Source organism: Sapajus apella, unplaced genomic scaffold (genome assembly GCF_009761245.1).
Source record: "Sapajus apella isolate SASKATOON/1434 unplaced genomic scaffold, GSC_monkey_1.0 scaffold43, whole genome shotgun sequence".
Classification (NCBI taxonomy): Eukaryota; Metazoa; Chordata; class Mammalia; order Primates; family Cebidae; genus Sapajus; species Sapajus apella.
The window spans coordinates 10016837-10044741 of NW_022436983.1; the positions used below are offsets into that span (position 1 = coordinate 10016837).

The 27905-nt window shown below is 47.9% G+C and overlaps 1 protein-coding gene across 8 annotated transcripts; it reads left to right on the forward strand.

Annotated features, from left to right (window-relative positions):
• SZRD1 (SUZ RNA binding domain containing 1) lies at positions 1-27770 on the forward strand. 8 transcript variants are annotated; one of them, XM_032300538.1, is made up of 5 exons: positions 117-221; positions 15193-15289; positions 20969-21018; positions 22797-23051; positions 24676-27770. In XM_032300538.1, exons 1-5 carry the CDS (start codon positions 178-180, stop codon positions 24776-24778), a joined length of 549 nt encoding a protein of 182 aa, XP_032156429.1. In that variant the 5' UTR covers positions 117-177; the 3' UTR covers positions 24779-27770. The 8 variants fall into 8 exon arrangements, with proteins under 8 accessions (XP_032156432.1, XP_032156434.1, XP_032156433.1 ...); XM_032300540.1 differs by having other exon boundaries at positions 22800-23051; XM_032300541.1 differs by lacking the exon at positions 15193-15289 and having other exon boundaries at positions 1-221; positions 24649-27770.
• The last annotated feature ends 135 nt before the right edge of the window (positions 27771-27905 follow it).

The following is a 27905-nucleotide window of genomic DNA, read 5'->3' on the forward strand; positions in this document are numbered from 1 at the left end:
TTCCAAGATGGCTGTCTCAGTGCTCTGAACCTTGCCTGGCGCCTCTTCCGGGCTTGGCAGCGGGCGGGGTCCATTGAGTAAAGCCTTGCGTGCCTGCGCCCGCGACGGAGGTGCGCTTCAAAGCGCAGGCGCGGGGAGGGGGTGGGGGAGGAGGGAAAGCGGCGAGTAAGATGGAAGATGAGGAGGTCGCTGAGAGCTGGGAAGAGGCGGCAGACAGCGGGGTAAGGAGGTGCCGCCGCCCCGGGGCAGGGCCGGCCGAGATCTGGCGTGAGGGAAGCCTCCGGGGAGCAGGTCTGGAGATAGTTCTCCCCAAGGAAGGGCCCCACACGCCGGGCTGGGGGTGGAGGAGAGGCCCCCGGTTCCTGAGCGCCGTGAAGGCCTCTTAAAGGGGCCGCGATCTATTTCTCTCCTTTCCTTTGCCTGGTGCGCCTCCCTCCGCTCCCCCAACGCGCGCGTCACCCGGGGCGCCTCACCAGCCACTTGGGGCCTCCTTTCCTGGCCCCCGTGCCAGCTCGCTTGCCCCGGGCCTCCCTGACCCTTTCTTTCCGTCGGGCCCTGTGGCCCGAGGCACCATTTTAAAGTTGCTGTGCTCTGACGGGGAGGGACACACCATGTGGGTGGGTGGGGGACCGGGGAGGCACGTCCGGCTTCGCAGGAAAGCCGGAGGAGGCAGCCCAGGGCAGGGGGGGAAGCTGAGGCCTCTTTGGTCCGTCACGGTGGGCGAGTCTGGGTTTTTTTCTCTTTCACTTTTACTCCAAGAAGAGTTTGTGGGCAGGCAGGCAGGTCTCACGGGGACCCCGCCAAAGCAACCGAAAGCTCTGCGGGCAGCCCCTCTGCCACTCAGTGATCCGAGGCCCGGAGAGGGTCTGGGAGTGCGCTCGTCGGAGTCCAGGGGGAGGGGGTGCAATATGTAAAACAGCGGCATTCCTGCGAGAGGAGTGGGGAGACGGACCGTTCGACTTGTTTTTGGAGTTTTTGTATGCCTCTAGAAACTGTAGAAAAATAGTTTATCTCAAACAGAATTTGTCAGTTCTCTTAGATTCACGACTAATTTGGTCTTTTCAGAGTTTGTCTATGGTGACCCTTGTGAAGATCAGGAGATACCTTTTTCGTCTCCTTGTGTTCGTGTCTGTTGGCTTCACTGACATCCACCTTCAAGGTTTATGTGTGCGAGAAGTCGAGTGTACTAGGGTAGAGTAGGCGCTGGGTTTTGCTTCCTAAGTGCTTTTCGAGGTTGCTTGTGAGCCCTGGAAGAGGCGGGGAGATGGACCCTGGCAGCCGTAAGTGGGTTTATCTAGCTCTTACGAGAATGTTGAAACTTGGCTTTGAAGTTTTTTCCGCTGGTTCAGCATTTCTCTCACGGTTGTTTATGTTTTTCTATTTAGCATAATTGAGAATTTGAAGGATTGGTTCCTTCGGAGGATATTTAGTAGAGTTCTTAATGTGACAACCATCTTTCTTGAGTTTTGGCCTAAGTAAAGAAAGTTAAAAGATTTTATAGGGAGTAACAGGTGTCCGTGGGCTACTTGTTCATTCAACCAGCATTTTTGAGTGTCTGCAGTATGCTGGGCAGTGTTCTTACCAGTGACTTTGTACCAGAGAATGCAACATTTTCGGTAGAGGCATTTATTGCCTGCCACTAATCTAAGTGAATCATCTGGACTCCCTTTGGGTCATCCCCTGTAAAAAAGCTTGGCTTACAGTTTTAATGTCATGCAAATGATACGTTTCTTGGGCATCTTGGCCTTTCTCTGATTTTCCTGACCTGTTTCAAAGGGTCGCGAGTTCCTCATGTTAGAGAAGTTGGAGGCAAATGAACAAAAATGAACGTAGGCAGAAGTAAGTAGGGCTTACTTTAGTGTTTCAGAGTGGGTAAGTCAGTTAGAAATTAGCTAGTGCAGTTCCCCATTTAACAGCTGAATAAGCCTAGAGATGTGACATGAAAAGACTTAGGTCTTTCTGATGTTTGTCCAGTGTTCTTTCTCCTATCCCTTACTTTAGTAATGACCTTTAAAAATGTTCAGAGGTGCGGCCTGATGCGGTGACTCATGCCTGTAATCCCAGCACACGATGGGAGGCCAAGGCAGGTGGATCACCTGAAGTCAGGAGTTCGAGACCAGCCTGGCCAACATGGTGAAACCCTGGCATGGGCCATTGCTCCTGGCCTTTTTTTTTTTTTTTTTTGAGAGGAGTCTCGCTCTGTCGCCTAGATCTCACTGCAACCTCCGCCTCCTGGGTTCAAGTGATTCTCCTGTCTCAGCCTCTTGAGCAGCTGGGACTACAGGTGCTTGCCACCACACCTGGTTAATTTTTTGTATTTTTAGTAGAGATGGGGTTTCACTGTGTTAGACAGGATGGTCTTAATCTCCTGACCTCGTGATCCACCAGCCTCAGCCTCCCAAAGTGCTGGGATTACAGGTATGATCCACCTAACCCGGCCCATGCCTGACCTTTTTTTTTTTTTTAGATGGGGTTGCCCAGGCTGGCCTGGAACTCCTGGGGCTCCTAGTAGATTACAGGCATGTGCCACTGTGCCTGGCAGCTTTCATTTCTTTTTTTTTTTTAAGTCATTTATTTACTTATTTATTTTAGATACAGGGTCTCATTCTCTTTCCCAGGCTGAAGTACAGTGGTGTAATCATAGCTTACTACAACCTTGAATTCTTGGGCTCTAGCAGTCCTCCTGCCTCAGCCTCCCAGAGTGCTGGGAGTACAGGCATGAGCCACAACCTCATCCAGTTTTCATTTTTAATATGTTTGCCTGGGCTTAGATTTGAACGCTGTCTTGAATTTGATTCCCTTTTCACATTTCAAAGGTTCTTGTAAATACGCCCTTTTGAAAGAGGGCAGCCAGGGAGATGTTATGTCCACATCACCAAGAAACCAACTGACTGCAGGCTACATGCCTTTCACATATAGGCAGTTGCATGGTATCCCCTCTTCCTACTGGTAATGAGCTTTGAATACCCTACTCCCAAACAACAAAAACTAATTTGAAATGTGAACATTGAGACTCCATAAAATCCAGAGGCAGAGTCAGTTCTAATCCTTAAAAGTAAAGGATTTTGGTGATCCCTGTCCTCTAACACCACAAATTTTTTTTCTTTCTTTCTCTTTTTTGAGACATGGTCTTGCTCTCTTGTCCAGGCTGGGTGCTCATTGCAGTCTCAGGCAATCTCCACCTCAGGCAATCTCCAACCGCCTCAGCCTCCCATGGTGCTGGGATTACAGGCATGAGCCACCATGCCCAGCCAAAAATTTTTTGACATCATGTAGAATTTCTCCCCTACCCTTCCTTCCTTTATGTTCTTTTCTTTTTTGAGAGGGAGTCTTACTCTCGCCCAGGCTGGAGTGCAGTGGCGAGATCTCAGCCCACTGCAACCTCCACCTCCCATATTCAGCCAATTCTCCTGCCTTAGTCTCCCAAGTAGCTGGGACTACAGGCGCACGCCACCACGCCCGGCTAATTTATTTGTGTGTTATTAGTAGAGACAGGATTTCACCGTATTGGCCAGGCTGTTCTTGAACTCCTGACCCTGTGATCCACCTGCCTCTGCCTCCCAAAGTGTTGGGATTACAGGCATGAGCCGCTGCACCTGGCCTCCTTTTTTTTCTTAAGACAGGGTCTTGTTTTGTTGCCAAGGTTGGAGTGCAGTGGTGGAAACACAGCTCACTGCAGCCTTAGCCTCCTGAGCAGCTGGTACCACAGGCATGTACCACTATGTGGCTGGCTAATTAAAAAAATTTTTTTTTTGTAGAGACAGGGTCTTGCCATGGTGCCCAGACTGGAAGAATTTTTTGTGTGCGAGTCATCTGAGGTCATTGTTTCCTGTATAGCTTCTGAATTCTTAGAATCAAGTCCTATTGTGTCATTTAGAGAAAGACTGACTTTGAGAAATACCTCACATATTCTGTAAGTAAATAGGCTGCTTTTTGCTTTTACTTAGTATGGCAAATACTTTTTTCTTTTCCTTTCTCTTTTGAGACAAGAGTTTCGTCCTATAGCCCCAATGTTTAAGACAATAAAATCTGCTGGGTGTGGTGACTCAATGCCTGTAATCCCAGCACTTTGGGAGGCCGAGGTGGGCAGATCACCTGAGGTCGGGAGTTTGAGACCAGCCTGGTCAACATGATGAAACCTTGTCTGTACTAAAAATACAAAAATTAGCTGGGCATGGCAGGCACCTGGAATCCCAGCTACTTGGGAGACTGAGGCAGAATCTTTTGACCCTAACCTGGGAGGCAGAGGTTGCAGTGAGCAGAGATCATGCCACTGCATTCCAGCCTGGGCGACAGAGTGAGACGTTGCCAAAAAAAAAAAAAAAAAAAAGCCTAGTTCATAGTGTTGATAATGAGCTAACCCAACTGGAGGAAGGCAGCAGATGATACTTAACTGTAATTGGACCAGTGGTTATTATAAAGCATTGACAACCTCTGATCTCCCTGTATCTTGCAAGTTTCCTTTTATTCTTTTTCTCAAGGTCAAGGCATGTAGCTAGTGGGAAAAAGAAAATGCATCTTAAGTAAGTTAAAGGATGACTGGTCTTCTGGATTCAGAATTGAAATTTACGTTTACTTTCTACCCCTATGAGCTAGTCATCCAAACATTGCCCCATCAGTGATGGTGGATGGCGTATGAGTCCATAGGAAGGTGTCACTAAACATTAAATAACTATTATGTGCCAAGCGTGGAGGCCCGGTTTAGTGGGGGAGTCAGGTCGGCAGCACTTTCAGGAAGAGGCATAAGTGGAGTATCATGGCTGGATCAGAGAAAGTCTTGTAGAGAAGGTAATGCCTAAGTTAAGATTTGAAAGATCTGTTGAATTAAGCAGTGTTAAGTCTGGGAGTGGCAGTTAGGGTGTAGGGCCAGCTCGGGCATGGATGAGGAGGCTGAGAGACAAATATGCAGCATTGGGAGGGCTACAAGTATTTCCTTCTGGCTGGGGGGGAGGATTGGCAGGGTTGAGTGGAAAGAGATGAGGCCACTCAAGTATGTAGGGGCCCGATTGGGAAAGGCTTCCTTGTGCTTGGTTATGGAAGCTCAAACTTTGTCCTGAAAGTGCAGGGAGCTTTGAACTTTTTTTTTTTTTTAAGTAGGGGAGTGATATACCTATATTTATTTGTTTATTTTAAAAAATTTTGGCTGGGTGTGGGGGTTCACACCTGTAATTCCGTAACTTTGGGAGGCTGAGGCAGGTGGATCACCTGAGGTCAGGAGTTTGAGACCAGCCTAACCAACATGGAGAAACCCTGTCTGTGCTAAAAATACAAAATTAGCCAGGTGTGGTGGCACATGCCTGTAATCGCAGCTACTCAAGAGGCTGAGGCAGGAGAATCGCTTGAACCTGGGAGGCACAGATTGTGGTGAGCTGAGATCACGCCATTGTACTCCAGCCTGGGCAGCAGGAGCGAAACTGTCTTAAAAAAAAATTTTTCCCCCCCCTTTTTTTTTTTTTTTAAACGTACCCAAAAACAAGAATTTAAGAAAAAAAAAAATTTTTTTTTTTTTTTTGTGACAGAGTCTCACTCTGTTACCCAGGCTGTGTGCAGTGGTGCGATCATGGCTCACTGCAGACTCGACCTCCCAGGCTCAAGTGATCCTCCCACTTCACCCTCAACCTCCCAAGTAGCTGAGACTACAGGTATGCACTACCAATCTTGATTGATTTTTTATTTTTTTATAGAGACACGATCTCACCATGTTGCCCATGTTGGTCTTGAACGCCTGGACATAAGCGATTCTCCCATTTCAGCCTCCCAGAGTGCTAGGATTGTAGGCGTGAGCCACCACATCCGGCCCATAGTTAGATTAAATTTAGGACACCAGAATTTTGATTTTCTTCTCTTTCTTTGGAGAAGAGGCCATTCTCCCCAGTGTGACTGCCATTTCACTCTGGGGTCCCCAGTGCTTCCTGTAGCTGCTTGTCATTTTGGAACATGCACAGCAGGCTATGTGTAGTAGGAAAAAAACCAATCAGTTAGTTCGGGGTTACTTGGTGCTGATTTCTTTATGTCTGTCCCTTCAGTAAAAAGAAGGCATTTAAGATGCGTGGTATCACAGAAACCACAGTTCCAGGTATACCATGCCTAAAGGTGCCACTTCTCAGCTGGTGCTGGTCTTTTTGGAAAGGTTGAGTCTTATGGAATGTGATTTCCTCAGAAGGGGCTTTCTGTGAAGCAGTCAGGCAGTTTAGGCATGATTCTGCTGAGCAGTCTGTCCCAGAGACTCTGGAAAAAGATTGGTTTCACTGTGGCTTCAAAGAAAGGAGGATAACGAGCTTTTCACTAGTAACTTTTCAGCCCTTTTCATTGACTGCATGGAGGGCCTGTTCCCAGCGTGCTCTGGGTATCAGGAGAGCTGCCATGGTTGCCATAGCTGGAAATTCCAGCAATCACAGGCCTTCTTGTTTTTACTTCTATGGCAGGAGAGGATTTAGCTCATCTTTCTAAAACTGTTGGTACAATCCTGCAGAGAAAAGTCGCTGTTGTCTAGGTCTGATGACTCAAAACATTCCAGGGGCCAGCCCTTTTCAGTTTTCACCTCTCCACTGCTGTGGGCCCCCAACGGCTAGCATCAGTTTCTGGCTGGATCAGGTAGCTTGCCTCCACAAGGTGTGTTCTGTCAGGACGACTACTGACTTGATGGTTTCCTAGCAGGAGATTGAGTTTAGCTGCTTAAATCTGTGGCCAAAGTATAAAATAAAATAACAATTTTAAGTAGTAACCATAGAGATTTCTTTTCTTGAAGAGTGTTTTTCTTAAAACTGTTTGCTCCTACCAAGCATCTTTCTCTTTAACATCTAGCTCTGTGCAGGGTGTTAAGGTTAGAAACATACCCCAGCCAGGAACAGTGGCTTAGGCCTATAATGCCAGCACTTATGGGAGGCTGAGGCAGATGGATCACGAGGTCAGGAGTTCAAAACCATCCTGGCCAATATTGTGAAACCCTGTCTCTACTAATAATACACAAAATTAGCCAGGCATGGTGGTGTGCCCCTGTAGTCCTACCTACTCAGGAGGCTGAGGCAGGAGAATAGCTTGAACCTGGCAGGCGGAGGTTGCAGTGAGATGAGAGTGCCACTGCACTCCAGTCTGGGTGACAGAGCAAGACTTCATCTCAAAAAACAAACAAACAAAAAAACCTAAAAACCATGCTGCACAGAAATTAGCAACAAACCCCAATAGTCTGTATGGAGACAGATTTTTTTTTTTTTTTAATATAAGGAGGGTTTCTCTATCGCCCAGGCTGGAGTGCTGTAGTGCATTTCTGCTCACTGAACTTCTGCCTCCCAGATTCAAGCAATTCTCATGCCTCAGCTTTCCAAGCAGCTGGGACTACAGGCACATGCCACCATGCCCAGCTAATGTTTTGTATTTTTATTAGAGACAAGGTTTCAGAAACGGAGTTTCGCTCTTGTTACCCAGGCTGGAGTGCAATGGCGCGATCTCGGCTCACCGCAACCTCCGCCTCCTGGGTTCAGGCAATTCTCCTGCCTCAGCCTCCTGAGTAGCTGGGATTACAGGCACATGCCACCATGCCCAGCTAATTTTTTGTATTTTTAGTAGAGACAAGGTTTCACCATGTTGACCAGGATGGTCTCGATCTCTTGACCTCGTGATCCACCCGCCTCTGCCTCCCAAAGTGCTGGGATTACAGGCTTGAGCCACCGCGCCCGGCCATGTTTTGTATTTTAGTAGAGACAGTTTTACCATGTTGCCCAGGCTGGTCTTGAACTCCTGAGCCAGGCAGTCTGCCCACCTAGGCCATCCAAAGTGTTAGGATTACAGGTGTGAGCCACCGCACCCGGTCCGAGACAGACAATCTTGTCCCTGATGGTGAGACACTTCAAAATGTCCCTCACAGTAAGCCAGCCCCTTCCCCCGACAAACTCTTTCCCTTATAAAAGGAACACAGGAAATAACAGTCATTCCTTTCTAAAAGGAACAATAAATATGTACAGTTAAAATTGCATTCTTCAGGAGCCAGGGTAATTAGGTAAGATTGAATAGAAGGAAAGAAAGTATGACTTGAGTCTGGAAAGGTCAGGACTGTCACCACTCTTCACTGACCTTGAGAACAATTCCCAGCCCACATGCTCTGCCCTCCCTAGCTTATAAAAACATTTATGAACTTCCATATGTCAGTAGCGTTTCTGCTATCTAGTTGCTCATCTCACTGGTGAACAAGCACTGAGCCTATGGGAAGCTCCCAAGTCCCTCGGGCTCTTTTTGGAAGAGCTTCTAAGATCTATGTTATATGACTGTCTACAGCCGAGGCAGAGTGCCTTTTTACATTCATTCTCAGTGACCTTTCTGAGGTGTAGGTGCTATTATTCCTGGTCCCTGGAGGAGATGATGTGGTCAGTCCAGCTGTGGCTGTTAGGCCTTACTGGCCTGAGCCCATACTCTTAGGGACCTTCTTTGGAGAAGTTCGTTTACATTTGATTCTCAGCTGATAATTAACTAGTTAAGTGCTTTAGGATGCTTACTTACTAGTTCTTTTGAAGCCTTTCTTTTGTTTTCACCTGGATTGACCTCCTGCCTCTGTAGCCTGGATGAGCTCATAAACTTCGAATCTCTGAGAAATTTGAACTCAGTGAGCCAAGCGATAATCCTGCTGTCAGTTGTAATACTGAGAACGGTGACTGCAAGTGAGATGCTGGTTAAAATCTTGATCATAAATAAGAAATAACTTTTCAACATTTGGCCAAGTAGAAAAAGATAATATAAATAATTGTCGGGCCTGGTGTGTTGGCTCGTTCCTGTAATCCCAGCATTTTGGGAGGCTGAGATGGGCAGATCACTTGAGGTCAGGAGTTCCAGGCCAGCCTGGCGAAACTCCGTCTCTACTGAAAATACAAAAATCAGCAGGATGCCGTGGCAGGTGCCTGTAATCTCACCTATTTGGGAAGTTGAGGCAGGAGAATTACTAGACCCTGGGAGGCGGAGGCTGCTCTAAGCTGAGATTGTGCCACTGCAATCCAGCCTGGGCGACAGAGTGAGACTTCGTTTCCAAAAAAAAAATTGTTGCTTTGGATTTTTAGGTGGAGGCGCTAGTGGTCTCACCTTGTCACCCAGACTGATCTGGAACTCGTGGCTGATCCTCCTGCCTCAGCCTCATCCTGAGTAGCTGGGAGTACAGGTCCCTGAGTCACTGCACCCAGCCGGCAGGATTTTTTTTTTTTTTTTGAGATGGGGTTAATGTTGAACTTGAATGCCTTTAGCAGGTCTTGACTGCTCTCTGCTGTCCTCTCCTTTGATCTCTCCTGCAATCTCCCTTTTCCTGTTGTTACCTCATGTACTCCATTCTGCCTACTTTAGCCATCTGGCCTTGGAGGCATTGTGTTTGCGGCCCCTGCTGAGTGCTGGTGATTCTAACTGGGCTTTGATGAGCGCATACTTGGGTATTGAACTGAAATCTGGTGGATGAGGGTAATAGTGTCTTTGTTCCATCCTCTAAAGTCAGTAATGCCTGATACTTCCTTTGGCCTTGCTGTCATTGTAAAAGGTAGCAAGAAACGATAGTGTCCCTCTGCCAGTTAACAGTCTACTTTTCTCCATCAATGGCAATCGGTCAAAAGACTGGGATTTAAATGCCTGATCTGATTTTTGGGCAAATCACTACCTACCCTTCTGTCCATATTGTTCTCCTCATTTGTAAAACTGAATTAATAGAATTTGCCTTGCCGATTAGTGAGAGTTAAAATACTTAGTAAAGCGTCATTCACAGGTGGATATTGGGGCAGAGAGTGCCATTGCTCTGAGTGTGAAGGCATTGTTCTTTCCAGCCACTCACAGTGTAGCCTCTCTATCCAGTTTGGGTTCAGAGTTCCTAAGACTGGCTGAAGGGTCACTTTCTTGCTGCCCCAAGGACAAATATATTCTCTTCTGAGAGTTGTTTTTCTTAGTGTTGTACGAAAACCAAAAGGGAGAAGGATTTACAAAAACACAGAGAAAGTGGGAGTCCCATTAGATTTGACCCCATTTTATTTCCAGAGCAAGACTCTTCCTCATTATGGCTGCCTATCCCATTACTTTCAGGTATAGGGCTGGATGTATCCCTGCCGCGTGGAGACCCTTTGAAGAGGCACTCAATACTTTGTCTCAAGATGGCATCTACCAAGTTTCTGAGGCTTTCTTGACTGGGATACATCTAAACTGCTAGGCCTGGTTGCTGCTGAAGAATTATGGCAACTACTTTTTTTTTTTTTTTTTTTTTTTTTTTTTAAGAGACAGAGTCTTGCTCTGTCCCCCAGGCTGGCATGCAGTTGGTGTGATCAGCTCACTGCAACCTCTGCCTTCCAGGTTCAAACAAATTCTCCTGCCTCAGCCTCCTGAGTAGCTGGGATTACAGGTGCCTGCCACCGTGACACCTGGCTGTTTTTTTAATTTGTAGTAGAGATGGGGTTTCGCCATGTTGGCCAGTCTGGTCTTGAACTCCTGACCTCAGGTGATCTGCCCACCTCGGACTCCCAGAGTGTTGGGATTATAGGTGTGAGCCACTGTGCTTTTGGCAACTTCTTTATAGCTTTGAGTTCTGGGCCTTGGGAGTCAGCTGTTTTTGTCTGTTACTGCTATTGGCCTGAGAAACCAGGGCTTTCACTGACCTGACCTCAGGTGTAGCAGCCGGTGGGATGGTGTTATCTGTCAGCCCTTATCCTAATTTTTTTTTTTTTTTTCCCGAGACTGAGTCTTCCTTTTTCGCCCAGGGTGGAGTGCAGTGGCGCAGCCTTGGCTCACTACAACCTCCGCCTCCCAGGTTCAAGCAGTTCTTCTGCCTCAGCCTCCCGAGTAGCTGGAATTACAGGCACGGGCCACCACACCCAACTAAGTTTTGTATTTTTAGCAGAGAGGAGGTTTTGCCATTTGGCCAGGCTGGTCTCGAACTCCCTCAGGTGATCCACCTGCCTTGGCCTCCCAAACTGCTGAGATTACAGGTGTGAACCACTGCACCAGATCTCCTTATCTTTCTTTATTAGTTCCTGATGCCACCTGCCTGCCACTCTTCTGAACTTTTGTGCTTCCTCCTCTTGAGATTTAGGTTGAGTTTTATCACTTATTAGTTGTGTGACCATAGGCAAATCTGGGTTTGCAGCAAGGCTGATGGATGCCCCACAGATTGTAGCGAAGGTTAGAGGTGGTAAAGGGAGGGCATAGTACCTGTTTTTTGCTAAGAAATGCCTAAGGAGCCTTAGCTTTTATTTTATTTTTTTTATTTTTATTTATTTTTTTTTTTTTTTTGAGACGGAGTTTCGCTCTTGTTACCCAGGCTGGAGTGCAATGGCGCGATCTCGGCTCACCGCAACCTCCGCCTCCTGGGTTCAGGCAATTCTCCTGCCTCAGCCTCCTGAGTCGCTGGGATTACAGGCACGCGCCACCATGCCCAGCTAATTTTTTGTATTTTTAGTAGAGACGGGGTTTCACCATGTTGACCAGGATGGTCTCGATCTCTTGACCTCGTGATCCACCCGCCTCGGCCTCCCAAAGTGCTAGGATTACAGGCTTGAGCCACCGCGCCCGGCCTTTAGCTTTTATTTTGAATGTGGATAATGTCACTTCCCTGGATCCAGATAGATCTAGTTCAAATTCTGGCTCTACTTCATACTAGCTGTGGAACCATGGTCAAATTATATAACTAATCTGAATTGATTCCTCTTTATTTGTAAAGCTGAGATGTATCTATAAAATCCTATTTCATTAGTGTTTTTTTTTTTGGGGGGGGGGCGGACAGAGTCTTGCTCTGTCACCAAGGCTGGAGTTCAGAGGCAGTCTTGGCTCACTGCAACCTCTGCCTCTCGGATTCAAGCGACTCTCCATCCTCAGCCTCCCAAGTAGCTGGGGTTACAGGCGTCCGCCACCACATCCTGCTAATTTTTTGAATTTTTAGTAAAGACAGGGTTTCACCATGTTGGCCAGGCTGGTGATTGTTTTTTAATTCATGTGTTGGATACTATTTTAGACACTGGACAAATGCATTGAATGAAGTTTCTGCTCTCATAAGGCTTTCTCCTGGGGAAAGATGGACAATATACAACGAGTGTTTTATATACACACTCAGTGAAGAAAAGTAAAACAGATTACGTGTCATAGAAAGTGGTGGAGTTGCCATCTTACAAAAAATGGTCAGAGCCAGGCAAAGTGGTATGCACCTATAGTCCCATCTACTCAGGAGGCTGAGACAGGAGGATTACTTGAGGGCAGGAGTTTGAGACCAACCTGAGCAACATAGAGAGATAGTGATCTCTTTTAATTATTTTTGAGATGGTGTTTCACTCTGTCAACCATGCTGGAGTGTAGTGGTGCAATCTTAGCCCAGTGTATCCTCCGCCTCCCAGGTTCTAGTGATTCTCCTGCCTCAGCCTCCCAAGTAGCTGGGACTATAGGCGCCTGCCACTACGCCTGGCTCATTTTTGTATTTTTAGTAGAGACGGGGTTTCACCACGTTGGCCAGGCTGGTCTCAAACTCCTGACCTCAGGTGATCTGCCCGCCTCGGCCTCCCAAAGTGCTGGAATTATAGGTATAAGCCACCTCTCCCGGCCGTCGTCTTTTTTTTTTTTCTTGTCTTTTGAGATGGGGGTCCACTCTGTCACCCAGGCTGGAGTGCAGTGGCACATTCATAGCTCACTGCTGCCTCAAACTCTTGAGCTTGAGCAATCCCCTGCCTTAGCCTCCTAAGTAGCTGGGACTACAGGTGTGTGCCACCATGCCTGACTCATTTTTCACTTTTTGTAGAGTTGAGGTCTTACTCTCTTGTCCTGGCTGGTCTCACTCCTGGTTTTAAGCAATTCTCCTCTCTCAGCCTCCCAAACTGTTGGGATTATAGGCGTGAGCCACTGCCTCCAGCCTTAATTTTGTATTTTCTGGAAACCACATTTTAAAAGTACAAAGAAACAGATGAAATCAATTGTAATATTTTTAATTTAACTCAGTATATCAAAAATAGTATTGTTGTAACATGGTCATCATTTTAAAATATGTGACTTGTTTAAAGATAAGTGAAGCGGCCAGGCGAGGTGTCTCACACCTGTAATCCCACCACTTCGGGAGGCCGAGGTGGGCGGATCATAAGATTAGGAGATCGAGACCATCCTGGCCAACATGGTGAAACCCTATCTCTAGTAAAAATGCAAAAATTAGCTGGGCATTGTGGTAGGCGCCTGTAATCCCAGCTGTTCAGGAGGCTGAGACAGGAGAATCACTTGAACCCTGGAGGCGGAGGTTGTAGTGAGCCGAGATTGTGCCACTGCACTTTAGCCTGGCAACAGAGTGAGACTCCATCTAAACAGACAAACAAAAAATATGTGAAGCATTCCTGTGGAATCAAACCTGGGGTGATAGGACTTTGGGTGCGTCACTCTCTGGAGTTAATCAGGGGAAGTGGAATAATTACAGGAGCATTGGAGGTGGCCAGTCCTAGTCCTAACAGGGCAGGACACTGTCACTGCCTTGTTGACAGGGAAACATGGCAGATATGAAACAGAATTAAACAAATCAATATGGAGGTTGTTTGGAGAAGTCCATGGATTGCACATCTGGACTTGAAATGGCTAGTGGCTGGGCACAGTGTCTCACACATAATCCCAGTACTTTGGGATAGTGAAGTGGGAGGATCATTTGAGCCCAGAGTTCAAGACCAGCCTGGAGAACAACACAGCAAAACCCTGTTTCCACAAAAAAAAAAAAAAAAAAATTAGCCCCAGGTGGTTGTGTGCACCTACATTCCCAGCAACTCTGGAGGCTGATGCAGGAGGATTGCTTGAGCTCAGGAGATTGAGGCTGCAGTGAGCCACAATCATGCCACTGCACTCCAGTCTGTGTGACAGAGCAAGACCCAGTTTGAAGAAAAAAAAAAAAAAAAAAAAAAAGAAAGAAATGGTTAGTGAGGTGGGAGACCTTTTTATCTGATAGTTTTAGACCAGATTTTGCTGTTGTAGATTGCTTCTGCCTGTGAATTCTTTGGTTGTATTCCCCAGTGAAATTGGGGCCTACACAGGAGGATTCAGAATCCTATCCATATGGGAAATAAGACCCCTTGCTGGGGAGACTGGTCTGCCAGGAGACCCTGTAGCCAGAGGATGTGGGCACCAGTATCCTTCCCAAGGCTTGAAGACATGAGGCCCAGCATGGGCCTTAGCCTGCTGTGGGGCATGTTCAGGGCTGGAACGTGTTGGAAGGTAGTCCTGCCTGCTACCCCTTCTTTCTTCTCTTTGCTTTTTCCCAAAATGGTGGCTTTTTGTTACTCACGGCCTGTGGGGCTCTGCTTCTGGGAGAAATCCTGCTGTCCTCTCCAGGCTCCTGTCTCTTCTTCACATCCCTCCATGTCTACTTGTAGACTTGTGTGCCCCGATTCAGGATGAGACCAGAGGCCCCTGTGGGGCAATGATTCATAGGGAGCTCAAGGCCAGTTGTTATTCCTTGAATTTGAGGGGGAAATTGGAAATGTCATCTTCTGAAATGGAAACTAGTGAAGAAAGACAAATCATTTGTGGAAAGTTACTTAAATGGTAACTTTGTCACCAATAAAAGATTATTTTCTAATTCAGAGTCCAAAGCAAGGGCCTTTTTAGATCTGTGTTCAATACAAGATTGCTCTATTTCTTGGGAGTCATGTTGGTGACACTGGAGACCAGAGGATTCCAGTTATCAGAGAGAGGGGGTGCTATGATGGAGCAGGACAGTATACTCTTCGGGCTTGGGTATTGAGGCACAGAATGGGGAGGCCTGCTGGCCTTGGGGAGTGGGTAGCAGCAGATCAGGCACTGAAAAGGTGGAGACACCCCCGCTGACTCTTGTAGTGTAACAGGTGTGGGTTTGTTCACTTTGTCTCCTGCTTGGCTAGTTTGAATCAGTCCCCCAGATCATCATCACCCAGGCTGTTTTGTAAACATTCATATCTGTGGAAGTACAACTGTAATCGTGCTTACACTTGCTGTGCTTTACACTAAGATCCAGAATGGCCTATTTCTTTTTCTCCTCTCCCCTTCTCACCTTTCTTTTTTCCTTTTTCATTGAACTCCTAATGTTACAGGAGTAAACCTGCCATTGTAATCTGCCTCACCTTGCAGACACATCCCTGTCATCTTGCGCCTAGATCCTTTTATAGCTTGTGACAGTAACAAATTAGGTTGTTTGAGGTGACCCCTTCCCTGCTCTCCTTCTTGGGAATGATCTTATCCCCATTGTACTCCTAGGTCCCATACCCCAACTTTTCAGCCAGAGGCTCACACAAGCACATTCATAGCAAGGTTAAGGGCGTCAGCAGCCAGTGAAGCTGAGCTTCCTCGAATGGTGAGTTAAATTTGCAAATGTTGACATCTGATCCCATTCACCTTGTAGTTGTAGCTTGCCCTTTACCTCCCCTAAAGGACCAGCCCTCTCAAGAACCACCTTCCTCCCCACGGTGCTTCTTCATGATTTCCTGCCTCCACTCTCCTTCTGGCTTTGCTTGTTCTCTGAGACCAGGAAGCTTGTGTCTCATTTCTGGAGATGTGTAGCCCCACAGGACAAGTGATATCTAGGTTTGGCAATAACAGATCTTTTGCTTAGGATTTGGACCCAGAACACAGAATGACACCTCTTCTGTAGGCTGCTCAGTGCTTCTTGGTAAAAAATGAAGAGCCTTTCCAGGAGGAGGAGCCATAGGAAATCAGCCTTTCCTAGCCACCGTCCTGTGGTGTGCTTGTGCCCTCGCGCTTGCCTTTCACAGCAGTCACAGAGCTTACAGTTTTCTTCCACTAGCGATTGAGGTCAGGCCTCTATCACAGGAGCCTAGACCTTGGGCAAGACTCTGCATCCTTGTCAAAAGAGAGGGTGCCCTCAGGTAATATGATTCCTTATTTCAGGCCTGCATCTAGATGCTTCCCCACACCAGTTCTAAGGCCTGTTTGTTTAATTCCATTGGGCTATTGCATCTCTGGGGGAGTCATGCATTTTCCTTGTAATGCACCCTGTAGGAAAGTTTTGACTCGGTCCAGCTTTTCAGAGCACGAGTTGAGAGCAGATTGATAGCAAGGCCTTGTCTGAGAAGAGAATGGACTGACTCATGATACCTGGACAGACTCCAGAGGGAGATATGATGCCCCCTCCAGCTGCTGGCAGAGCCTCCCTGTCCTGCTTGGGCAGCTCTGAGCATGCTGGCATCCAGCTGGCCATCTGAAGATGACCAGGATCCACTTTCCACCAAAGCTGCTTGGGTTTCCATCCCATTCCGTAATCTTATGGAAGAATCCCTCTCCAGCTCTGATAGAGCCCTTCTGCCTTTCACAGTGGAGTTGGATGAGGGTTGTAGTTATTGGCATGCCAGGGAACAGTGTGGAATTGGGGGAGATGACAGAGATGGCCAGTGTCTAATGGTTTATACCAGCATTGCCAGGGATTTGAGCAATTGTCAGAGGAGGGTGGTATTCAGCATGGGAGCCTCAAAAGGTGAATTCTAGGGCTGCATCTATGGTTTACTGCCTGTGACCTTGGGTAAGTTCCCTAACCCTCATCTGACAGAAGGATAAAAGCTACTTTGTCTACCAAATAGGGCTGGTGTGAACAGAAAATGAATGTTTGGGAAAGAATGTTGACAGCCATAATAAATACATAATATTGATAAAAAGCATTATTTTTAAAACCATTAGTATGATACTACATGCCAAGTATGCTAGCCATGTTCTAGTTTGGGGACAGAGGCATGTTTACTCAGACATGGCCTAGGATGTCCTCTTGAAAGGCTTTTTCCACACAGGCTCCTTGTGCTGGAACTGGGCAGATTGTCCATCTTCCTTAAGCCCTAGAGGAAGAAGGAAGCAGTTTGCTTTCCTCAGAGTAAACCGGGATGGGACTTCTCAAATTCAGCTCTAATATGTGAGGCCCATTTCTCTCTCTGCCTTATTTAGCTTTCACAGCGATAATGAAAGTTCACATAGTGAAGTTGAAAAATTCAGTGCATTGCCATAAAACTATTAATTTGGTTTCTTCTGAACTGGGTCTGGCCCTGTCCGCCAAGGCTTGTTAGCCGTCATTAGGCAGGGCAGCTGCTCTTTGGTGCCCTGCAACCCCTTCACTTCCCAGGTATGCTCCCTGCAAGTGGAGTTTGGCCACTTGCCTGGCCTGTGAAGGCATTTGGTCTCAACCGTCAAAGGCATCTAAATTTTACAGCTATCAAGGCTCTGTTTATGATGGAGAACTTGGATAGGCAGTTTTGTAGTAGTATGAAACTTTAAAAACATGAAGTTATTTGTGAAAAGCCCTTAAAAGGTAATAGGCATGGCTGGGCATGGTGGGCCATGCCTGTAATCCCAGCACTTTGGGAGGCCAAGGCGGGCGGATCATGAGGTCAGGATGCCGAGACCATCCTGGCTAACACAGTGAAACCCAGTCTCTACTAGAAATACAAAAAATTAGCCGGGTATGGTGGTGTGTGTCTGTAGTCCCAGCTCCTCAGGACACTGAGGCAGGAGAATCGTTTGAACCTGGGAGGCAGAGGTTGCAGTGAGATGAGATCATGCCACTACACTCCAGCCTAGGCAATAGAGTGAGACTCCGTCTCAAAAAAGCAAAAAGGTAATGGAAATTAGACTAATGTGAGCTGTAGTATTTACTCAGGTAATAACACTGGTATTAATACAATTAATAAAATTCAATCAATACAGTCATTTTCAGGACAGATTACGCAGTAGGCATAGATTCTGTGTGTCTGTGTTTGTCAGTTCACAGAAAACATCCAGGTTGTTCTCCTATTATATCAGCGTACCTTTTCCATTCAGTCATTCAGCATTCTTTGGCACCAACTATGTTCCAAGCTGGAGTGAGAGGTTTCCATTTCAGTGCCTTCCTGGCCCCTCCAGAGACTTGATGGTGCCTCAGAATACACTAAGTTGTTAATATATTTTATTTATTTTTTATTTATTTATTTTTAAATTTTTATTTATTAATTTTTTTTAATTTTTTTTTTGAGACGGAGTTTCACTCATGTTACCCAGGCTGGAGTGCAATGGCGCGATCTTGGCTCACTGCAACCTCCGCCTCCTGGGTTCAGGCAATTCTCCTGCCTCAGCCTCTTGAGTAGCTGGGATTACAGGCACGCACCACCATGCTCAGCTAATTTTTTTGTATTTTTAGTAGAGACGGGGTTTCACCGTGTTGACCAGGATGGTCTCGATCTCTTGACCTCGTGATCCACCCGCCTCGGCCTCCCAAAGTGCTGGGATTACAGGCTTGAGCCACCGCGCCCGGCCTATTTTTTTTTTATGTTTTGAGACAGTCTTGCTGTGTTGCCAGGCTGGAGTGCAATACTATGATCTCGGCTCACTGCAACCTCCGCCTCCTGGGGCAAGAGATTCTCCTGCCCCAGCCTCCTGAGTAGCTGGGATTATACGCACCTGCCACCGTGCCAGGCTAATTTTTGTACTTTTAGTAGAGACGGGATTTTGCCTTGCTGACCAGGCTGGTCTTCAACTCCTGACCTCAAGTGATCCACCCACCTCAGCCTCCCAGAGTCAAAGTGCTGGGATTACAGGCTTGAGCTACCACACCCAGCCAAATATATTTTAAACACAAATCAGTACCAATTATAATAGGTGTCAGTGTTAAACTAGATTTAAATCTAGCTTCATGTGGTTAACCTAGTTCCATTGTTTACAAATAAGGACATGGAAAGGTAAGAAGATATGTTCTAGGAAATATTGACCAAAAGAAAGCTGGCCAACTTTATTAATATTAAACAATATATTATAAGGCAGAGAAGATCATGTCATTAATGATAAACTGTTTAAATTACTAGAAAGACTAAGAAGAATAAGCCTTTTATTTTTTTTGAGATGGAGTCTTACTCTGTCACCCAGGCTGGAGTGCAATGGTGTGATCTTGGCTCACTGCAGCCTCCCTAGTAGCTGGGATTACATGTGTGCACCACCACGCCTGGCTGATTATATTTTTTAGTAGGAACAGGTTTTCACCATGTTAGCCAAGCTGGTCTCAAACTCCTGACCTCAAGTGATCCACCTGCCTGAGCCTCCCAAAGTGTTGGGATTACAGGCGTAGACCACTGTCACTGTGCCTGGCCAATAATTCTTAATTCTTTACATGGTCAGTAGATAAAATGAGTCAGTAAGAATTTACAAGATTGGAACAATATAGCTAGACAGCTTGAACTGCACCCGTCAACTGAAGAATAGTTATTTTCAGAACATACAGAGCACTCATGAAAATGGCCTACGCAGGCCGGGCGTGGTGGCTCACGCCTGTAATCCAAGCACTTTGGAGGCCAAGACGGGCAGATCACCTGAGGTCGGGAGTTCAAGACCAGCCTGACCAACATGGTGAAACCCCGTCTTTAAAAAAAAGAAAATGGCCTACACACTGGGCCATGGGGCAGATCTCACCAAATTTCACAGCCTCTTCACTATGGCTGTGGTTCTTTACATTTTGCAAGTGATGGACTCCTTTGAAAAATTCATGTCTAATAAATTAAGGATGCCCAAACTTAGCACTGTCGACTTTTGGGGTTAAATAGTTATTTGTGTGGGGCTGTCCTGTGCACTGTAGGACATTTAGCATCTTCTGACAGTGACAACCAAAAATGGCTTAACATTGTCCAGTGTCTCCTGAGGGACAGAATCTTATCTGGTTGAGAACCACTGTTAGAGATCTTCTCTCCAGAAAAGCACATGATTTTTCATACAATTTCTTCCATCTCCGTTAGAGCTAGTTGATCTTGCCCTCACTGAGGATGGCTGAGGAAGTGAGACTTCTTCTGAGAAAAGCAGTAGGGCAGCCGGGCAGCCTGGGGGTTTGGTCTTTGTTCTGTGCATGGCTTCTCCCCGTACCCCTGTCCAGGATATAGATGCTCACACAAGTGTGTGGAGGTGCCACAGGCATGCTGATGCTGATGGCCTGAGGGGTAGACTGCCCTGAGTCCGATATCCTGCTCAGGGCTTGAAGAGATGAGGCTAGGGCATGTTGGAAGGCAGTTCCACCTGCTACTCCTTCTCAGCCTCTTTCTTCTCTCTGCTTTTCTCTAAAATGGTGGCGTTGTTTTAATCAAGACCTGTCATACTCTGTTTCTGAGCAAAATCCTTGCTGTACTCTCAGGGTTCCTGTCTCTTCCTCAGGACCCCGATGTTCACCTGTAGACCATGGACCTCCAAAACCACAAACATAAGGCACAGGTTTTACTCTAGGCCTTTTGGTACATGCCAATCACAGAGAGTTCAAGTCCATAACAGTAAAAAATAGATAACTAAAATATTAGATAGATGTGACCATAAAGGAATATAAAAGGGAGAGTTTATCCTTGAGGACCAGGTGATGAACCTTGCTGGTGGGATCAGAGAAGACTTTACAAAGGAGAGGTAGACATCCAAGCTAGGTTGTGCAGGATAAATGGGAGTTTGCAAGGGGAGAGGACGTTGCAGGCATGGGGAATAGCATGCTGGGTTCTGGGGGCTAGTGTTAACAAAACAGAGACGGAAGGGAAAAGAAGGTTTGGCTAAGGCACGCTCAGAAGCTTACACTAGGTCTGCAAGCAATTGAAGGGTTTAAAGTAGGGAAGTGACATGATCAGATTTTTGTTTTCTTTTGTGGTTTTTGTTTGTTTGTTTGTTTGTTTTTTGTTTTGGCCGAATCTTTATTTCATCAAATAGAGTAAGCGTTCCCAAATTTATGTTTAGAAGTTGATGTGAGTGTCTCTTTGAAGGACAGATTGGAGGTCAGAAAACTAGTTGGAGGCTATGCAAAAGAACCCAGCTGAACAATGAGGTTTAGAACTATCGTGGCGGCCAAGGGGCTAGAAGGGAGATGGACCTGCAGAGGGTATCAGGTCCCCAAACCCCAGAATCTAGTCCACATTTATTATGTTGAAGGACACAGTCATGTCCCTGCATAGAGAAAGGACACTGCCCTTAGCTCCAAAAATAAAGACCTAAGTTTTTATTTGAGAGAGATATTTTTCCTCTTTTTATATACATTTTTTTCCTCTAGGAAATAGACAGACGGTTGGAAAAAAAACTGAAGATCACACAAAAAGAGAGGTAAGGCTGCTGTCTGGTCTGAGGGCTCATGCTCTCTGGTTTGAGAGCTGGACAGTCAGTGGTGTTCTCTAGCTGGCCGTTAGGTTGAGCAGGTCCTAGCAGGTCAGGCTCTGGGGCGGCAAACCCTTCCCTCCAAGTTGGAGACTAGGACATGGTGGCTTGAGGCTTTAGGAGTGAGGCTGGGGTGTTGCCCTGCCTCCGACCTTTGTGGGCTCCCTGTGTGAGGAAGTGGCAAGCTGAAAGACCTGAGTTTTAGGCCTGGCTGTGCCCCAGTTGCTCTGAGGTGTAGGGGCAAGTTGTTTCCCTACTCTGGACATCAGTTTCTTTCTCTGTGGCATGAGGAGTTTGGGCAGATGATTTCTCTGGGTCCCCCAGTGAATTGGTGGTTTAGGGTATTATGAGGGTATCCTGGAAGAAAACATTCTAGGAAGTTCTTGAAAAAACCTTTAAAAATAGCTTTGTTCTCCAGCTAGACAACAGAGGAGGGTGTTTCCAGAGTAGGTGAAAGGTGACTTCAGCTTTCTGCTTTTGGGCTTAGGGAACCTGTTTGTTTTCCATAGGTGCAAGGGACAGGAGGGAGGATAGGACCTCTCTGGATTTGCTTACTGGGCTGCACAGTTATTCCCCCTGGAAACTCTGGGGTGCTGTGCTCACCAGCTAGTTTTCCTGACTCCCTGCCTCTTTGATCAGATTGCTGACTCCTTTGTCTGTCTGCTCATTTCAGCAACCACACTAACCCTGGATAACAGTCCCCTTCCCATACCATTCCTGTCCTACCCAGGACTTGTTTCCGTTCACCCTGGCAGCTGCTCAGTTCCTCCAATCCCGACTCCTCCTGACAGCCAGGGCTCTGAAAGCAGGCCTGTGTGGTTCTGAAGAGAAGCTGGTTGATGGCTCTGGGGAGGGTCCTGGTGGCTCACTCCTGCCTGGGTTCCGGTACCCTCCTGTGGCTTTTGTTTCTTTCCCTTCCTGTGTTGTTTTCCCTCTTTGTTTTTTGTTACTCCACCTCTCCTTGTGGACACATCACCTTGATGTACATGTCCACCAGCCTTGGACAATGCTTTTCTTTTGAGCGTTGCCAAGCACTGTTTCTAGGAGCGTCCTTCACACCAGCCCCGCCGCTGTCCAAAAGACCAGAGAGCCCTGGCAAGGGAGGTTTCTCTCCTCAGAAGCTCTTTTCAAGAGGATTCAGTTGTCTGGTGTAGCTTGTCTCTGGGAGGCACAGGTGACTCTCACTAGAAGGTGGCTTGGTATATCTTGATGCCAGGCAGAGATGGTGTAGTGGGTTCCTTTGTAGTGTTTGACTGGTTTGAGCATGTGATAGAAGATTTGGCTGAGAGTGAACACTGCTGACCCCCAAGTTCACAGGCTCCCACCCCATCAGCCTGTCCTACTCTGATCTGTGTAGGGAAGCTGGGATCTTAACTGATGTCATTGGATTCTGGACATCCAAACTGTTTTGCTGCAGGGCCAAATGGTGGTTGATGTGGCTGTGGTGAATGTGGGGATGGAAGTATCAGAATGAGGTGGCGTTCCAGCCCCCGTGGCCCGGGATTAGGGCTGAGGAACAGTTCCTGTGGCCTGCCAGAGCTGATGGCAAGCTTGCTTTTTTGGGACACCGTTCTTGAGGAGTGGAAATTTTGCTGTCTGGTCAGAGGCCAGAGAGTCATGGGTAGAATTAGTAGGGAGGGAGAGGAAAGTGATGAGGGGTGGGTGTGGGACATGGACAGGGCCTCCTTAGGAGCAGGATTTGTGAAGCTGTGTTTGCTCTTCGTCAGCAGGAAATCCAAATCTCCTCCCAAAGTGCCCATTGTGATTCAGGACGATAGCCTTCCCGCAGGACCCCCTCCACAGATCCGAATCCTCAAGAGGCCCACCAGCAACGGTGTGGTCAACAGCCCCAACTCCACCAGCAGGCCCGCCCTTCCGGTCAAGTCCCTAGCACAGCGGGAGGCCGAGTACGCCGAGGCCCGGAAGCGGATCCTGGGCAGCGCCAGCCCGGACGAGGAGCAGGAGAAACCCATCCTTGACAGGTGAGTGTGGCTGGCAGGGCGGGCCAGTGATGGCTCCCGCAGGCCACCCAGGAGGAGGAGAGCAGCCAGGCTGCATGTAGAGAAGTGAGAAGCAAGCAGAGTCAGGGTAGGAACCACACAGCTCCAGCTGACCCCAGCCTGTTGGGTCTAGTTCACAGTGCCAAATTGGCGGGGGAGGGCTCTGAAGGCCCTGAAGGGAGGAGGTGGCCGTTTGCTGGCATGCTGCCTCTGTAGTCACCAGGGGCAGTGTTGCCTAGAGGGTAAAGGCATGGATGGGCTTGTGTCAAAATCTGCCTCTTACCTCTTCTTAATTTAGAATGACTTGACCTCTCTGGGCCTTAGTTTCCTCATCTGACAAATGGGATGATGATAGGACCTACCTTATCAAGGCGTTGTGCAGTTCAGTGAGTAAATGAGCATAGCGTGTCGAGAACCTGGGCTGGCAGAGTGGAAAGTACCTGGTTAGGTGCTTTGATTTTATTTTCTGGGTCTCCGTAATGCCCACTGTGATGTTTTTGTGAATTTTCTAAATTCCTTTTTACTCTTGGCATTTTTTTCTCTGCAGTATTAGAGGTTACATTATGTAAATTTGTCACTTCCTAATAAAACAGTATTTGTTAAGATGGCCTCTTTTTAACTTTGAGGAGCTGCCATGGCTTGGTATTCTAGGACTTGAAGAACTAATTTGCGTACCTACTTTCTTTCTCTTCATAATTTTGAAGAGATACCTGTTCTCTTTGTTGTTTCTCCTCTAAGTCTTCACCTTTCCAGAATGGAAAATGTGTGCTTCCTTTAGGTTTTCTTTTTTCTTTTTTTTTATAATGACACAGCACACAACCTTTAGTTTTCTATGGTAATATGAGTCAACCGTTAACTGCATAGTTTGGAGAGAAGTGAGAGGGAAGAATTGGGGGGCAGGGAGATGTGTCCCTCTGCTGAGCTCTTGATTCCAGCTCTTTACCTTGGCCTAACACTCTGGAGATTCCAAATGGTTCTACAGAGCATGTGCTGTCCATGGTCACTGCCTCTAGGCAAAATGGGCCCTTGAGCACTCCCCTTGTGAATGATGGCAGCCAAGCAGGGGGAAAGAGTGCTGTAGCTGCTAGAGGTGAACGTGTACCACTGGCCCTGCCTGCCCACAGGGGCCTCTCAGCTTGGAGGTGCCCTGAGTCTGCTTCCCAAAGAAGCAGGCTTGTGGACCCAGAGTGACTTGGGCCCCAGCTACAAGGACAGTTGATTTTTAAGATGGTGGCCATCTAGGCCAGGTCCAGTGGCTCACGCCTGTGATCCCAACACTTTGAGAGGCCAAGGCAGGTGGATCACTTGAGGTCAGGAGTTCAAGACCAGACTGGCCAACATGGTGAAACCCCATCTCTGCTAAAATTACAAAATTAGCTATGTGTGGTGGCACATGCCTGTAGTCCCAGCTGCTTGGTAGGCTGAGGTAGGAGGATCACTTGAACGCAGGAAGTGGAGGTTGCAGTGAGCAGAAATCACGCCACTGCACTGCAGCCTAGGCGATGGCATGAGACTCTGTCTCAAAAAGTAAATAAAAAATAAAAAAATGACGGGGGACATCTATTATATCCTCCTTCAGGCCTTCCTCTGCTCTTCTTCCCTTCAGGCCAACCAGGATCTCCCAACCTGAAGACAGCAGGCAGCCCAATAATGTGATCAGACAGCCTTTGGGTCCTGATGGGTCACAAGGCTTCAAACAGCGCAGATAAATGCAGGCAAGAAAAGATGCCACCATCGCCGCTGTCACCGCCTCCTGGGTCGTCTGCCACGGGTTGCACTGCCGTGGCAGACAGCTGGACTTGAGCAGAGGGAACGACCTGACTTACTTGCACTGTGATCCCCCTTGCTCCGCCCACTGTGACCTTGAACCCCATGCACTGTGACCTCCCCCCTTCTCCCCCTTCCCACTGTGATTGGCACATCGACAAGGGCTGTCCCAAGTCAATGGAAAGGGAAAGGGTGGGGGTTAGGGGAAGGTTGGGGGGACCCACCAAGGACTCAGAGTAGAGAGTCAGACAGTGCCACTTGGCCACTTGGGGTAAAGCCAGTGCCAGCAATAACAGTTTATCATGCTCATTAATTTGGGATTTCAAAACACAAATGAGAACTCACACCCACCTACCCCCAAGTGCATGTCTTCATCACTTAAAAAGTAAGTTCCATTTGAAAATATCTTTTCTTTTTTTTTTCTTCCTATTTTTATTTGTTTATACAAATATCTGATTTGCAAGAAAAAGTGCATGGGAGGGGTTTTAGTGGTTTAATGAATTTTTAATTGAGAAAGGGTAGTTTGGTAGTCTACTTAAAAATGTTTCTGGGAAATTCACTAGAAACATTAACCAATAGGATTTTGGTGAGCTTAGCTTCTGTATTCCTACTGCCGCCTGGAAAAGGGGCAGGGCTCTGCAGCCCCCAGGACAGATGAGCACCCCATGCCTATACCTCCCTCCCCGAGCTAAGTCCCAGGACATCTGGGCCTTGCCTGGAGACTGGGCTAGCTCTGTAGGCTCAGAGAGCCTGGGGAGGGTGCCAACCCCACCTCTAGTATTTTGGGAGATAGGGCAAGTGAACAGACTTCCCCTTCCCATACCCCTCAGGGTGGTTCCCTAACAGCCAGGCTTATTGCTTCTAGAAGAGAGCAGAGTACCAGGGAGTGAGACTGCATCCCTGGGCTTAGCAGTGAAGGAGAGGAGACTTGTTTAGTATTTTGCCGTCAGCACAAGGAAAACCAGGAGAGAGTCTGGCTCCGGGACCCTAAGCCTTCTGCCTCTTATGGTCAGAAGGTGGATAGGTCTTCCCACTCCAGCATGGCTTGAACCCTTAAGGGTCTGCGGTGCTCCATCTCCATTGCTGGCCCCAGCTCAGTCACTATACCTGGTACATTTCCTGTGTGCAATCAGTACCTTGAAGGCAGAACATTCTGAATAAAGTTGGAAAAAGAACAGCTTTGCTTTGCAAAGATTGATGACAGACTGTTTCTCAGAGGCCTAGGCTACCCATCACCCCTTTTTCCAGAGTGAGGGCCTGGAATGAAGTTTCTCCTCTGTCCCTGGAGCCAGGGGTTTGCTTTGGCTCCTTGAGGTGGAAGAGGCTAAGAGGGCAGCTGCCCAGAGCGGCTCTGTGTGGACCTGGCTCCTCTTGGGCTTCCTGATCCCTTCCATTGCACTGCGCCTTATCCCTCAGCCAGCCAGACGGCCTCCCCACTCCTGACCAGCAGATACGTTTCGGAGTGGTTGGTGTGGTTTTGTGATTAGGGTAGCATGTGGTGGCCAAGGTGGCAAGCCGAGTCTCACAGGCTCACTCCACCATTGGTTCCCGGTGGGAATGGTAGGCCAGGCCCAGAAAGCCATGCCCCACCACGTCCTCCCCTCCGAGGAAGGGCCAGCTGCCAGCTGAGTTAGCAGCTAGTCCACAGCACAGCCTTCTGCCTGTGTGAAGCCAGCCATTCCCTGTGAGCAGAGCTGGAACCAGAGCTTCAGTCAGTAAGAGGGAGGATTACCTTCAGGAGAAGGCAAGGAAGAAGATTGGCTGCTATCTTTGTATTCCACTGCCCTAACCAGGTGTCCCCATTCTAAATTTCTAGTGTCCATCCTTCATCTAATAGTGGTTTCCCACCCAAAGCGAGACTGTCCTTTCAATTGGACAAGGTAGTCCAGGTGGGAAGGCCAGAAGTGCTCGTTGCCCACCTGTTTTGCCCCACTACCCTCAAGTGGAGGCCAAAGTAAAGGGTGGCTGGTGAGTGTCTGTGGATTGAGGATGTGGCAGGGACTGGTCCTGCCACCTCCCTCTGGCCAAAGATGGGCTTAGCCCGCTGTGTGCCTGTCAACCACCCACCAGCAGTGATGCCCTGGGCTTCCCAAATGGAGAGGTGGCAGGCAATGTTTTTAAAAAGAAAGAAAACAGGAAACTGTATTGTGTTGGGGGAGGCGGAAGGGAGATAAGGAAACGGTTTGGATTTTGTGTGTGGGAGGGTATTTTTTTGGGGTAGTTGTCTATAACTTTCCTAAGTGCTTTTTTCCCTTTTCTTTTTTAAAGTAAGTTGCAGGCTTTGGCTTGGAAAACCCCAGGGGGATGGGGGGCAGAAACTTGAGGCTGCTGCCCCTTTATCTGCCTTCACGGTACTGTCCCCGTCCCCCAGTTCCTTCCTGACCCTATGGGCCAGGCCTCAGACCTTCCAGCTAACCGCTTCCCATGAGCCACTACTCTGATGTCAGCCTATAACCAAAGGAGCTGGGGGGTCCAGGCCTGGTGACCAGCCTTTCTCAGCCCACTCAATCAGGGTGCTCCCCACCTGCAGGCAGGAGGCAACACCCTATCTGCTACCATCAGCCCCTTCCAGAGCCCACCTGCCCCGCCCAGCCCTGCCCTGCCCTGCCCAGCCCAGCCATACCCTGCTCTGCCCCATCTGGGGGTGCCCTGCTCAGGGATGGGCTGGCAGAGCTGTACCCAGCCTCCCTGGTAAGCAGAGACTCAAGAAACTTCTGGGGTCCTGTTTTCTGGTCGTGTGATCCCAGGGGTGCACATGGCCCCTTGGGTGTCTGAACAGAAGGGCATGGGAGGGAGGGCCGCACCCCTGCAGTCTTACTCTGCTGGTGTAGCGGGCGGCTGCCCACTCCCACCCCACCCTGCACCGCAGGCTCCTGAGTCGGCAGATTCAGCATTTTATAAATTGTATTTTAAATACATGTTTTAAACTTGTCAGATCTTTGTCCTCATTTCAGCTTCCGCCCCTCTACCTCTTGCTGTGGCCGCTTATTTAACCCTGGGGGGTTACCCTCTGCTCAGTCCCAGGGAGAGACTATCTTTGGTAGAATAGTAGGCCGGGTGGTATGTGGG

Coding starts and splice junctions, on each gene's coding strand:
- SZRD1 (XM_032300538.1), top strand. CDS start 178: ATGAGGAGGTCGCTGAGAGCTGGGAAGAGGCGGCAGACAGCGGG. Junction 222..15,192: donor AAGAGGCGGCAGACAGCGGG/GTAAGGAGGTGC, acceptor TTGTACTCCTAG/GTCCCATACCCCAACTTTTC. Junction 21,019..22,796: donor AAGATCACACAAAAAGAGAG/GTAAGGCTGCTG, acceptor GCTCTTCGTCAG/CAGGAAATCCAAATCTCCTC.